Below are 13,736 nucleotides of genomic sequence, written 5' to 3'. Positions count from 1 at the left end.
GGAGTGCTCCCGGGCTACTGGGAGAATAGACCACCCTCCAGGATCCTGCTTTTCCTTCTTGCTAACAGAGCCGGTGCAGGAACTTGATGACGAAATTCGCATCGGCAATCCCCCCGGCACTTGTCTTTTGGACCTTCCAGGGGCTATGTCCGATGTGGATAAAAGCAATAAGTGTGCTATAGAAAAATATTCTATAGCATAATGTAACATTACATTGCTTTGGAACAAATAAATATTCAATGACAAGTGGAAAGTAGACTTCATAAGATATTATTGTGCAAATATCAATGTTGTGTCAAAATTATGTCCACACAAAACACCCTCATGAGGTAGTTCTACACCATAGTTACCTACTCTCCCGGAATGTCCGGGAGACTCCCGAATTTTTGGGAGTTGTCTCGGACTCCCGAGAGAGCAGGCAAAAATGCAAAGGATAAAAAGTGATTTGTATGCTATGTGATGCAGTCACAAACAATGTTGGTCTGGGGTCAGAGGGTTGTTATCTTGTGTAAATTGTGTAAAGGTTAGCCTAGTGAGGATACCTAGTAGTAGCCTAGTGAGGTTAAGATGCTGGTTGAGGAATATTATAAGCTTGTCTGAAGAGGTGGGTTTTTAGAGAAAGCTTGAAACTTTGTAGACCAGGGGAAAGTCTTATTGTGCGAGGCAGGAAATTCCACAGAGTGGGTGCTCGAAAAAAGTCCTGTAACTGGGAATGGGCAGATGTAATGAGAGTGGATGAGAGACACAGATCTTGTGCAGAATGGAGTAGCTGAGTTGGGAGATATTTGAGACAAGTGAGAAGATGTATGTTGGTGCAGCTTTGTTGATGGACTTGTACGTTAGAAGAAGAATTTTATATTGGATTCTGTAAAAAACAGGCAACCAATGTAGAGACCGAAAAAGTGCCTTAGAAGAGAAAAAACGATTTTCAAGGAAAATCAGTCTGGTCACTGCGTGCAAAATAGATTGTAGCGGTTTGAGTCTGTTTAGGGGAAGACCAGTAAGGAGGGAATTGCAAAAGTCAATGCGGGAGATGATGAGTGCATGAATTAACGTTTTTGCAGTGTCTTGTGTGAGATATGTGCGTATTCTGGAAGGTTTTTTTTAGATGTATGTAACATGATTAGATATAGAGTTGAAGTGGGGAACAAAGGATAGTTGCGAGTCAAGGATAACACCTAGGCAGCGAGCTTGTGGGGTCGGATTTTAGGTCATGTTGTCAACAGAAATAGAAATGTCAGGCAGGAAGCTTCTGCTGGTGGGTGGGAATAATATTAACTCGGTTTTTGAAATATTGAGTTTGAGTTGGCGAGAGGACATCCAAGATGAAATGGCAGAAAGACAGTCAGTAACGCGGGATAACACAGATGTCGAGAGATCAGGAGAGAAAAGATAAATTTGGGTATCATCTGCATAGAGATGATACTGAAATTCAAAGGAGCTAATTCGTTTTCCAAGAGGAGTGGTGTAGATAGAAAATAGCAGAGGACCTAGTACTGAGCCTTGTGGGACTCCTACTGATAAAAGAAGGGGAGCAGAGGTAGATCCAGAGAAATTAACATTGATAAAGCAATTAGATAGGTAGGATGAAAACCAGGATATGACTGTGTCTTGCAGACCTAGGGATTGTAGCATTTGTATGAGAAGAGAGTGGTCAACAGCAGAGAGATCCAGGAGAATTTGAAGAGAGTAATGGCATTTGTTTTTAGCAGTGATCAAATCATTGACAACATTAGTCAACGCAGCCTTTGTGGAGTGTTGAGAGCGAAAGCCTGACTGAAATGGATCCAATAGGTTGTTTGCAGAAAGGAAGCGTGTGAGGCGAGTGTAGGCAAGTCTCTCTAGAAGTTTTGGAGGGGCATGGGAGCTGAGAGATGAGAAAGTAATTTGAGACAGGGCTTGTGTCAGAATTATGTTTTTTTCAGAATAAGAGTAATCACTGCATGCTTGTATAATGTTGGGAAGATAGCAGAAGAGAGAGATAGATTACAGATTTTAGTTAGAGGTGGAATGAGCACAGGAGACAGGGATCTACCTATTTGTGAGGGTATAGGATCAAGAGGACAGGAGGTAGAGTAGGAAGATAAGAAGAGAGTAGATACTTCATCTTCACCCACAAGAGAAGGTGTCAGAGGATGTCAGAGTGTGCGGGGAAGAAATTGAGCTGATTGCTTGTCAAGAAAGATTATACCACTTCTAGCCAGATCTTATCAATCTTATCAAGATCCTGGGAACTGATAGCAGTCAGAGGGTTTCGGGTGGAAAGATTGAGAAGAGATTTAAATGAGTTAAAAAGGCGTTTGGTGTTTGAGCATAGATGAGAGATCGGTACACTATATTTGATCCAGCTTTTCGTTCATGTTTTCCTGTGACTCCAACCATGGCCGGATTAAGGGGGGAGCACAGGGGGCACGTGCCCCGGGCCCCCCTCTCTCTGAGGGCCCCCCGCCGCCGGCCGCCAGCTGATCGGATCACCTGTCAGTCGGTGATCCGATTCTGCTGCTTGTGAGGCTGTGGGGCCCCCTGACGCAGGCGCACCGCCCCCCGCAGAATTTGACAGCTGGCCTGATATACAGCAGCCGCGGTGCTGCTGTACATCAGGCTATTCTAAGATTGCCGAAATGAAGCTGCTGCGCATGTGCAGCAGCAGCTCCTCACATACCAAAAGACACTGGAATGCTGTGCTGAACGTGGCTGCCAAGGTGAGTCAAACTTTCACTTGGAATATGTGTGTGTGTATGTATGTATGTATGTATGTGTATATATATATATATATATATATATATATATATATATATATATATAAAATACAAAAAGACAGGGGGCGCCACACATAGTGTATTATCAGTGATATACAATATACAGGTGACTCCAACGATAAGAAAGTCCCGTACCAAATATGTGATGAAATTAGGCAGATGTAATAATCAGGCTGACCGTAGTATGGATCCACCTCAGATTTAGATAACAGGAATCCACGATCACAGACCAAGTGATAGAAGACAATCAGCCTCAGTTAACAGACAGGGAGCTCCCTGTAACAGGAAATTTGGCTTTTCCCGTGCAGCTGGATCCGGGGATAAAAAATCCTCTATATCGCTTTCAGCCCTATCCAGAGCGGAGAAACGGTTCCTATATGTATTGGTATTCATCTGCCTCCTAGTTGGAATATTCCTTGGGGTGAAAGATCTCCTTTTCTGTGGAACATTTATCCAAGACTCAGAGGTTTTTATATTCATATTTGTCTCACCATTATTCCTATACATTTTAGTCGGAGTCTTTTTCCAACTTTTAATTTTATCTTTGATGTAATCATTCCTATCTCTGGCGTACTTTCTCTCTTTAATTTTAGCTACATCCAATTCAACCCTATTCACTTTCTTAATTAGTACTTGTTCATTGACCGCAAAATCTTTGTGGTCTTTAAATGCATTCATACTATTCTCTTTTTCCTGTATTTCCTTTTCAACCACCAGGACCATTCTTCTTTTTTCTTGAACAATTATCTGCATCAACTTTTTAGAACACTCATGGAGAACCCCATCCCATTCTTTGATGAAATTCGGATCGCTGGAGTTAAAAGTGGGGGATTTGTTAATACGGAGGCCTCTCGGGACTCTATCTACCTTAATATATTGCTCTAAGGTTTTAATATCCCACCACAATTTGGTCTCTTTAATAAGGACCTTCTCCAGATCCCAAAAGAGATTGTCCAATTCATTATTAGGTTCTTCTAAAGTGTTATTATCATCAAATATCTTAGTACAGAACTCATTCCTCTGGTTACCTCTATTCCCTACTTTCCACATAATTGGTGGTTATAGCAGGCTATGTACCTTGATACACCTCAAACACACAGAAATTGCAAAAAAACAAGATACAACAAATGGCGCTTTGTAACAAATCACCAATAGTCCAGCAAACAAAAAGTCTATGTTCTTCTCAATAAACACTCCCCATGTGCGGGTGGCCGCCAATCTTCCTTAACCAAGCGGTGTAGCATGGAAACAACCTATAGAAGAAAAATGGAGGAAGAGGCGCACAATAGTGTAGTATGTTGGTAAAATGTTGGGATCACACAGAAACCCACAATAGGACCGGGAACTCCAGTGGAGAAGAAACCAGCAAATGAATGCTGTAATCAAACACCCAATGTAGAGATACAAGTTACAACTTATATATATATATATATATATATATGTGCATGTATATGTTAATTAAACCTTTAATAGAAGAGGCATAACCACTTTAATTACTAACAAAATAGGGGAGATCCCATAACATACTTGTTGTGTGTGTCTACGTGTATATATATATATATATATATATATATATATATATATATAATGTATACACATACATACATATACATAAAGAGCAATGATACCGTACATTAAAAGGAAAGAAACATTTATAACATGTCAATAATTTTGAGATATATATATATATATTAAAACTGATGTAATTTTATCAGTGTTTCTTTTTTTTTTAATGTGCAGTATCAATACTATTTTCTGAGGCGGGCTGGGACGGGAAGTTGGGGGGCATATGCCCGCTGGGCCGTGCAGAAATAAAAGAGAGACTATTTTGGGCCGGTCCCTGCACTGGCCCAAGTCTCTATTACTTGGTGGCTGGCCCCTCCTCCGAAACCAGCCACCTTCTATCATTGGCCACGGATCCTTACGATCCGTCCTCCCCTTTCCCTGTGTGTCGCCTGCTATTGGTGTCACATGGGACCTGCAACACGTGACAGGTGCCGTCCCATTTGTGAAGAGAAACAAGGAGAAACAAGGCCATACAGCGAGCGGATAAAACAAAGTTAGTGGGGGTAGTACGTTAATATAATGTGTGTGTGTGAGGGGGGTAGTATGTTAATATAATGTGTGAGGGAAGGGGGGTTCTTAATTTAATCTTGGATTGCAGGTGGATGCTAATTATTTAATGGGTGCTATTTTATTTGTGGAGTGATGGTGGGGCAATTTAATTTAATAGTGTGGGCTATCAATTTAAGTTGGGGTGATTGGACCTTTAAATTTGATGCTGGGGTGGTTTGGAAGCTCATAAATGAATGTGGGGCTTTTTGGGGAAAATTAGATCTGTTTATTAAATGTGAATATGAATTATTTAATGCCGTGGATGATTGTGCTAAATGGTTATATATTTTAAACATAAATGCCATTTAATTTATTGATAGGGCTTTTTCGAGGGAGGGAAATATATTTATATATTAAATGAGAATACTATTGATTTAACATCGGGGTTGGTTGGAATTTTCTAATTTTCATGAACCCATTTTTTTTTTCAAATAGGGCCCCCAACATTCCAAGTTCCAGACAAGCAGCAACTGAGCTAAAGACACCAGCAGCCACAAGTGGTGAAAGTGACAAGAACAGGTCGGAGAGAGCAGGACAGTCTGCCAACTGTTCTGAATCTGGTCGGGCAGTCCTGAATTTGGGTGACTGTCACGCGTAGTCAGGATTGGGTCCAACTACAAGGACAGTTGGAAGGTATGTCCCGCTTCACCGTGTACTGCCAGTGAAGGCAGAGCTGCGTGCACCTAACAGTAGTGCACACAGCATTGCCTGTGTGTTTGTCTAAAATGATAACCATGTTACATCATAGGGGCCCCCCTGCCTAAAGTGCCCCGGGCCCCCCAGAGCCTTAATCCAGCTCTGACTCCAACAAGTAAGAAAAAATTAGTATTGAAATATCAATATGGAGTTTTATAAATACGACTAAGTCATCAAATATATGTACTATATTATAACAGATAGTATATAAGACAAATGATAACATTACAGTTAAATGATAAGAGTTGAAATACACAATAGAGACATAAATAATATAGTGCATATTATTCATAGAAGAAAACCCTGACAATAAGAGTGAGTCTGCGTTTCACTTGGATGAAAACAATCTGGCTCTCTCCTAGTTTGGGAAATGGTGCTTGGTTTCATTCAACTTGTATGTTCCTCTTAATGATTTTGTCTGCTTAAGAAAGCCATTAAAAGTCTATAATATTTACATAATGGATAAAACCTCATATAATGTGGATTGAAATCTTTGGCTAAATTAACAAAGAGCGAAATCAACAGATGCCTCAAAGTAATATTATGGATACATTATAAATTAAACTAGGCTTATAATCAGAACAAAGACAATGGCATTAAATGCAAGGGATTTTATAATGTAAAATGTAAAATGTTATATTACTTTTGGCTGGTATCCATTGCAGGATCTCACTGTGAGCGGATGGACTTACTTCGCCACCCAGTCTATTGGGGAAGAAGGATGAAGGGAGGATCTTCTTACACGGTTTATGTGGGTTTCTTTCTCACTGTCATTAACCAACTGTTACTGACCACTCCTACTGGTGTCATCTTGTCACCAGACACACACAACTGTGTAATAGTTGTAGGAGAATCTCGCTGCCATCACTAGGCTCCTGCACGGCACCTAGAACCACTTACTTATGGGTAGCTGTTAATGCTGCTGTAGCTCCTCTTTGCTGTGGGTTGTCTGGTACCTCCTGACCACTTATGGATCAAGGCTGCTGGGTAGCAGGCGGAGCATTGACACAGAGATGCTGGGTTCAACACATGACAGCCGGGAAACGGATAAGAGTGTAAGCTCTTATCTGTTGGTCACAGGATACAGCAGGCAATAGACGTCAGGCATTAACTTCAAGCAGTGATGTTTATTGCTGAAGAGTCCTGACAAGGACCTCTACACACAAGTTAGAAGTACCAGTTATGTCCAGAAGTTCAGATAGTACATTACATGGTCAAACAGGGCTCTTTATATACCATTTATAACAAACATGTTGGCAGGGGGCAACCCAGCGCCCTTCCCTACCTACCTAAGGTATTACATTTAATGTTTAGCATCAGGATGTAATATATTTACAAAACTTGATTTCAACGCAATTTAAACAAAAGTCACATCAATCTACAATTTCCTAACTTACTTTCTAGTTCCCTATCTCTCTAAGACACAGGATGAAAGGCTAACGACTCCTTCCTGTGCATTCAGGCTAACAAGAAGTGTTGGTCACTCAGATGAAAAGACTTAATTAGCATGGGACTTTCTTTAGAAAAGTTGCAAAAACAAATTCTCCCATTGCTCTCTCAGAAATCAATACATTTCCAATACAAAAATCAGCACATTTGCATTATCATACAGTGGCGCACTGCACCACTAATTGAAATAAATTTATACAATAAGTTATTTCTAAGTGATCCAGCCACACCCACATTAAGTTATGCATCACTACACTGATTACCTAAGAGCAGTTTTACCATTCACTGTGAAATCAGAATGTGTGTTCATTTGGGAAATCAATTATGCTCTACATGGGGTGTCAACATAGGCGAAACTTTTCTAAATGACTGAATTGGTCTTAAAGGGTTTATCTTCAGTACCTACCATCTTCCAGTACCTTGTACACACACTCCTGCCTCACTAGCAATATGATTGAATTACTATGAGATGTTCAATGCAGCATTGTCTTTCAGTAGGGACCTCTGCTGGGGAGCTTCAGCAAGAATCTAAGAGTGTCTGAGAATCTGACTTATGGATAGAAATTATAACCGCTCCTGATTGGATGGTCACAGCACATGTCCAATCAGAAGCTAGCCGTAAGTTCTAAATGTGTGTCGGACCAGACCTTCCTCTCTACCTTCCCCAACGTGCTAGCATCAGAGATAGGGTGAGTTTTTATAAAACAAGACGGAGGCGGAAAACCCCTTTATATTCATTATATTTGCCTGATGAATTTAGTTACTAATTTAAAGCTGCAAAAACAACACAAAGGGGTAAATGTATCAATCTGCGGGTTCTTCAACACCCGCGTGTTCAGCCTCTTCCGCGATTAAATTTCAAACGGCGCTGCATTGTAAAGGGAAGTTAACCCTTTACAATGCAGCGCCGCTTGAAATTTAATCGCGGAAGAGGCGGAACACGTGGGTGTTGAAGAACCCGCAGATTGATACATTTACCCCCAAATGTTTATATTGCTTGCTAGTTCTGAAATATTAATGTAACGCTCCTTTGTAGAGATGTGTTTGAATAATGTCCCTGAGTGATGTTGGAATGAATGAACCCTCCTCTGCTGTGTGTCAGCAGTGTATTGGTACCGGACCATTTAAATTTTGACTGAGATGCCCAGGAAACAAGTTTGACTGCAGTTCACACTCCTTTAGGTCCAATGCCCTCCAGGCAGATATAAGCATGAGAAATAACGCCAATAGTGAGAGGAAGGCATTCATACATGCAATAATGAGAGATGTATTTAAGTGCCAGAGATAGAGGCCAAAATGGGGGCTCCAGATCGAAAGTGAGTATCAAGGTGAAGTCAGTTATTCTGATATGGGCACAGTGAGTGTTTGGGAGCAGTCAAGCTAGGTGGTCTCAGTCTCACTTGTCAGATAAGTTAGTGTTAGAAGTGTGCACATCCAATCTGAGAGGCATCCTGGCAGGTGTGTGTGTGTGTGTGTGTGTGGAGGTAGTCCACCTGTGAGTAATGAGTGTGGCAGGACACAGGAGCTGAAAGGAGAGCAGGGAAAGTGGAATATTCATTTGGAAATTTAATTTTTTATTTCTAAAACTGCATGTACAGAGACACCTGTCCGTGTAACCCCCTGCAGTATGCTGGGAAGGAGTGGTCTTGGTTGGTGAGAAGCTCCAGAGGTAGGTGCCTTGGAGAATGCACTAACATCAGCCAGCAAACGTACAGGAGACTACTAATATCTCATGTTCTGATCTTGCATTTGTGATGGACAGCTGATAGATCTATATTTTCATTCGGCTACACATGAGTATACACAAATGTTATATATTTCTGTAGTGCCCAGCACTGTGATACTCAGGACTTAATTGTGGACGACAAGAGCACCTGTGATTCTGAATACATACTGTGTAGGACTGTTAGTGCAAATTAGCAAATAAGAGAGATTCATCTTTAATATTGAAGACATACTAAAGGGTAGTTTGATGAAACTGCATTTTTTCTGTGGTTTTGCCAGTGGTCTTAAAAACGCCGGATTTACTAAAGGCTAAACTACCAGTAAATTGTCTAAAACCCACAGTTTAACAAAGCAGCACATCCCCATTTTTAACACAATCTAAATACAAGCTGTCAGATTTACGAAGCAGCGGTTTGACAAACCGCTATAATACCTCCAGCAAAACAGTCAAAACAAAAAAAGAGGTTGGGAGAGGTGATACTGCATTCTGTTAAAGCTATTTTGCCATTGAGAACATAATAGGAGCACCATTGATTTATGGATCATTGTGGCAATCATTATTTAATGATTATGGGGACAACATTAATTTATAAATGACTTATGGAGGGCAATTTTTATTTTACATTATATTAAGGGGCATCACATATTCATAGGAGCGGACGAAATAAGGGCCAAAATATAGTCTTACATGGGGTAGTGAGTAGTGTACCATGCAACAGAACTGTTTTTGGATTGGACCGAAATATCTCAAGCTATTCATAGCTAAACTGCTCAGAGCTCTGTCACAAAATTACACAGATTCTTCATTTAAATCATAGCCATCCTGCACTGCTGTCTGTATCAATCTGTGCTCCGTTGCCTTTTCATGCACTTCTGCCCAGGCATTTGTACCATCATCGCATGTACAGTGCCTTGAAGAAGTATTCAGCCCTAGCTCACAGCCTGGAATTTAATTTTTAAGAATGGAAATCTTCATTTGTGAATCAAACTTTCATCTTCAGCCAAAAAAGAAAGATAACTGTAATAGTAAATTATTAAGTAACTAAAAAAAAATATATAACCATTTAACCATTTAGTATCCACCTCCCTTGGTAAATACTTAGTTGAACCACCTCCAGCAGCTTTTACAGTATTTGTCTTAATTGTACCTCAAATTTTGGGTTGTGGGGGTCTTTACCAGGCTGTAGGGCCTCAAAGAGAAAGGAGTATTTATATTTACAAAATAAGTGACAATGGATGATCATCATCATCACCATTTATTTATATAGCGCCACTAATTCTGCAGCGCTGTACAGAGAACTCATTCACTCCAGTCCCTGCCACATTGGAGTCTACAGTCTAAATTCCCTAACACACACACAGACCTACTACGGTCAATTTTGATAGCAGCTAATTAACCCACCAGTATGTTTTTGGAGTGTGGGAGGAAACCGGAGCAAACCCACAGAGAACATACAAACTCCACACAGATAAGGCCATGGTCTGGAATCGGACTCATGACCCCAATGCTCTGACGCAGAAGTGCTAACCACTAGGTCACTGTGCTGATCCAATCATTTCTTACACAGGTGAAGTGCAAATTGTGTACAGAATCTGCAATAGCAAAGTTTGAAAATTGTGTTAGGACTTAATACTTTTCATAGAGCTAGATATTGTTAACTCTCCTGGATAGAAGAAGAACAATTGCAGCTCTGTACTGAACTTGAACTTTTTACTGCTACTGTGTAGTAAATAATGTATATATGTCTTTCAGAATTCTTACATTTAAGGTACAGTATTTCAATCAGGGGGTTTTATTGAATTCAATATTTGGTTCTCTGACCAAATGTTGAGGATTTCAACATTGGAATTTGAATCTTGGTTTCCCCGCTATATTAGTGCCAGATACCAAAGTTATAGTTTTCAGGAGCAAAAATGACACTTAAGATGCTGACATTTAAGTTCCATCATGTCTAATTTTAATATGAAATTTAGGGCCCAGATTATATAGAATGATATTCAGCATTTTGCTACGGATATAAGCAGGGCTGGTGTAAGCCTTAGGGGCATGTACACAGACCCCTCCCCCCACTCGGAAGTGCTACACCCTCCCTTGGTCATTGGGCCCACACTCCCAGCATCCTAGCATAACACTCCCATGGAGGAGCAGCAGCCAGCAGCTTTGCATGTAAGAAGCTGACAGCTGTTTTACCTCCATGACACTGCAAAGGCATTAAAATACTGGAGGAGTAACATTAAGTCACTCATACAGTGTTTTGGACACCACTTAACCATTGGCGCCATAGACAACTGCATAAGTTCAACTAATGGTATCGCTGGCTTTGGATAGCAGGGCATCTGACTGTTCACAGCAGCAGGAGATGACAGTGTCCTGTCCACGTGTGTGATTATGTAAGTGAGGACAGGGCTGCATGAGACGGGCCAGTGTCAGGATATGAGGAGGGCAATGAAAAAAAGATTGCAGTAAAAGAGAGTAAAAGGAGCAGAGTCCCCAACATCACCGAATGTTGATGTCAGGCGCCTGTTACAGTGATGCAGGAAAATTGTGGTGTCAAATATACTTCTGCACGAAACGGAAGTTCATACATCCAACTTGTATAACTGATCAGGAGTGAAATGTTAATTAAAAATGTGTTTTTCAGGTTTCTGTGTTTATATACCATAAACAAATGAAAAATTCAATCTAATTTATATAGTTTATATTTTAAATAAGCCGTGGAAGAAACAAAAGGATGTCTGGGTGATGGGATGCAAGGGGTGGGAACAGGTTTCCAGAGGGCAGGATCCCAGATTAGGGTGTGTCAGGGGGCAGGATCCCAGGGGAGAGAGGTTTCCAGGGGAGAAAGAACCAGGGAAGAACACAGAGACAGGGGCCATGGCAGTGGGATCTGAGGAAGACAAGTGTATGCTAGGGGAGAGGCTGTCAGGAGACAGAGTAGAAGAACCAGGCTGCCAGGGGAGATGGAGTCAAGAGACAGAGAAGAAGGACCAGGCTGCCAGGGGAGATGGAGTCAGGAGACAGAATAGAAGGACCACGCTGTCAGGGAAGATAGGAGACAGAGTAGAAGGAACAGGCTGCCAGGGGAGATGGAATCAGGAGACAGAGTAGAAGGACCAGGCTGCCAAGGAAGATGGAGTCAGGAGACAGAGTAGGAGGACCAGACAGCCAGAGAAAATGGAGTCAGGAGACAGAGTAGAAGGACCAGGCTGCCAGGGGAGATGGAGTCAGGAGACAGAGTGGAAGGACCAGGCTGCCAGGGGAGATGGAGTCAGGAGACAGAGTGGAAGGACCAGGCTGCCAAGGAAGATGGAGTCAGGAGACAGAGTAGAAGGACCAGGCTGCCAGGGGAGATGGAATCATGAGACAGATTAGAAGGACCAGGCTGCCAGGGAAGATGGAGTCAGGAGACAGACTAGAAGGACCAGACTGCCAGGGGAGAGGGTAATACCAATGACCTCTATCAACCATTCAAATTTTCCACTTCCTGTGTCATTTTCTTCTCTTCTCAGTCTCTCTGTCTCTGGTTTCCACAATCTCTCTCCCTGTCTCCCTATCTCACTTGCACTTGATGGCTCTTTTTCAGTCTCTCTCTAGATGTTTCCCTTATCTGGCTCATTTGTTTCCTGTGCTGTTGTTTCCTGTGCAGTTCCCTTCAGGAACTGTAACACCTCTCCAATATGCTTAACACCGCTGTGTGTAGCGGACAGGTACTCCTAAGATCTTATGGCCTTATGTATATTTGTGGGTTAATTTATTGTGTTAGTCTGACAAGTGGCTTTTCCATGGACCTATCATACTCACTGTTAAAAAGTATTTAATTTTTCCTTCCTCCCTCCAAATGCAGATTATTATATCACATGATACTTTGCAGAGGAAAATTGTGACGATTATGAATTTATAGGCTTACTATAAACTGTGTCTCAGAACATATTTGGAGAGATAACGACACATACAGTTAGAAGTTATCAGAAGAAGCAAAATGGTTTACCTTTGCTCTGCGGAAATGGTAGACCACTAGCATGCTTATGAAGTTTAGCAGCATGCAGAAAGCTTGGAACGAGATGACAGCAATCCGTAAATACTTGTCCTCCTGCGCATAGCAGGGTGCATCAGCCGTACAGTATGAACAACCTTCCCTGCAGGGTAGACACTTATATTCCTCTTCAGATATTTCTCCTCTAGAAAAATGATTATCCACATTCTGCCCTAGAGGAATGGAAATAAACATGATAAATATCATACATAGTATATAGTCTGCAGTTTGCAAATTATTCTGCGTTTTTTTATGTTTCATAAATTAGAGGACCCATCAAATACTCAGAGCGAAGGCTGTTGACAAAGTGGGCTCATCAACTACACAGTGGAGGCAGCCATTTTGCAAGCTGGCAACCTAAACTGCAGACAACACTGTCAGCTAATTTGTGATATTACATGTAGCTATTGAGACTGATGGAAACAGCTAGAAACTGCAGAAACTGCAGTTCCACAATGTAGGACCAATTATTTCAATTATAATATACTTTTTTAAGTGGACATGCAACCCTAGCCATTCTGCTAGTTTACTAAATATAAATATGGATTGACATCTGTTTAATAGTTTAAAACTACATCATCATCATCATTTATTTATATAGCACCACTAATTCTGCAGCGCTTTACAGAGAACTCACTCACATCAGTCCCTGCCCCATTGGAGCTTACAGTCTAAATTCCCGAATATACACAGAGAGAGAGTAGGGTCAATTTGATAGCAGCCAATTAGCCTACTAGTATGTTTTTGGCGTGTGGGAGGAAACCTATGCAAACACGAGGAGAACATAAAAAACTCGACACAGTCGGGAATTGAACTTATGATCCCAGTGCTGTAAGGCAAAAGTGCTAACCACTAGCCCACCGTGCTGCCCAACTACATATTATATTTTAGTAAGAGCACCCCAGTGCGTTATAGTAAAATCATACTTTTCAGTTACAAAAAATGTGACAGTCCTAGC

The 13,736-nt window shown here is 41.2% G+C and overlaps 1 protein-coding gene across 1 annotated transcript in view; it reads right to left on the bottom strand.

Moving 5' to 3' along the window:
• GPR158 (G protein-coupled receptor 158) overlaps positions 1 to 13,736 on the bottom strand; it is a 214,279-nt gene that overhangs the window by 114,785 nt on the left and 85,758 nt on the right. The window contains exon 4 of the mRNA XM_075211974.1: positions 12,734 to 12,951. Coding sequence (XP_075068075.1) covers positions 12,734 to 12,951 — 218 coding nt within the window. The remainder of the gene's footprint in view (positions 1 to 12,733; positions 12,952 to 13,736) is intronic.

The sequence above is a fragment of the Mixophyes fleayi genome, chromosome 5 (genome assembly GCF_038048845.1).
Source record: "Mixophyes fleayi isolate aMixFle1 chromosome 5, aMixFle1.hap1, whole genome shotgun sequence".
Classification (NCBI taxonomy): Eukaryota; Metazoa; Chordata; class Amphibia; order Anura; family Limnodynastidae; genus Mixophyes; species Mixophyes fleayi.
The sequence above is the reverse complement of the archived record's forward strand: the minus strand, read 5'-3'. Positions and strand labels throughout refer to the sequence as shown.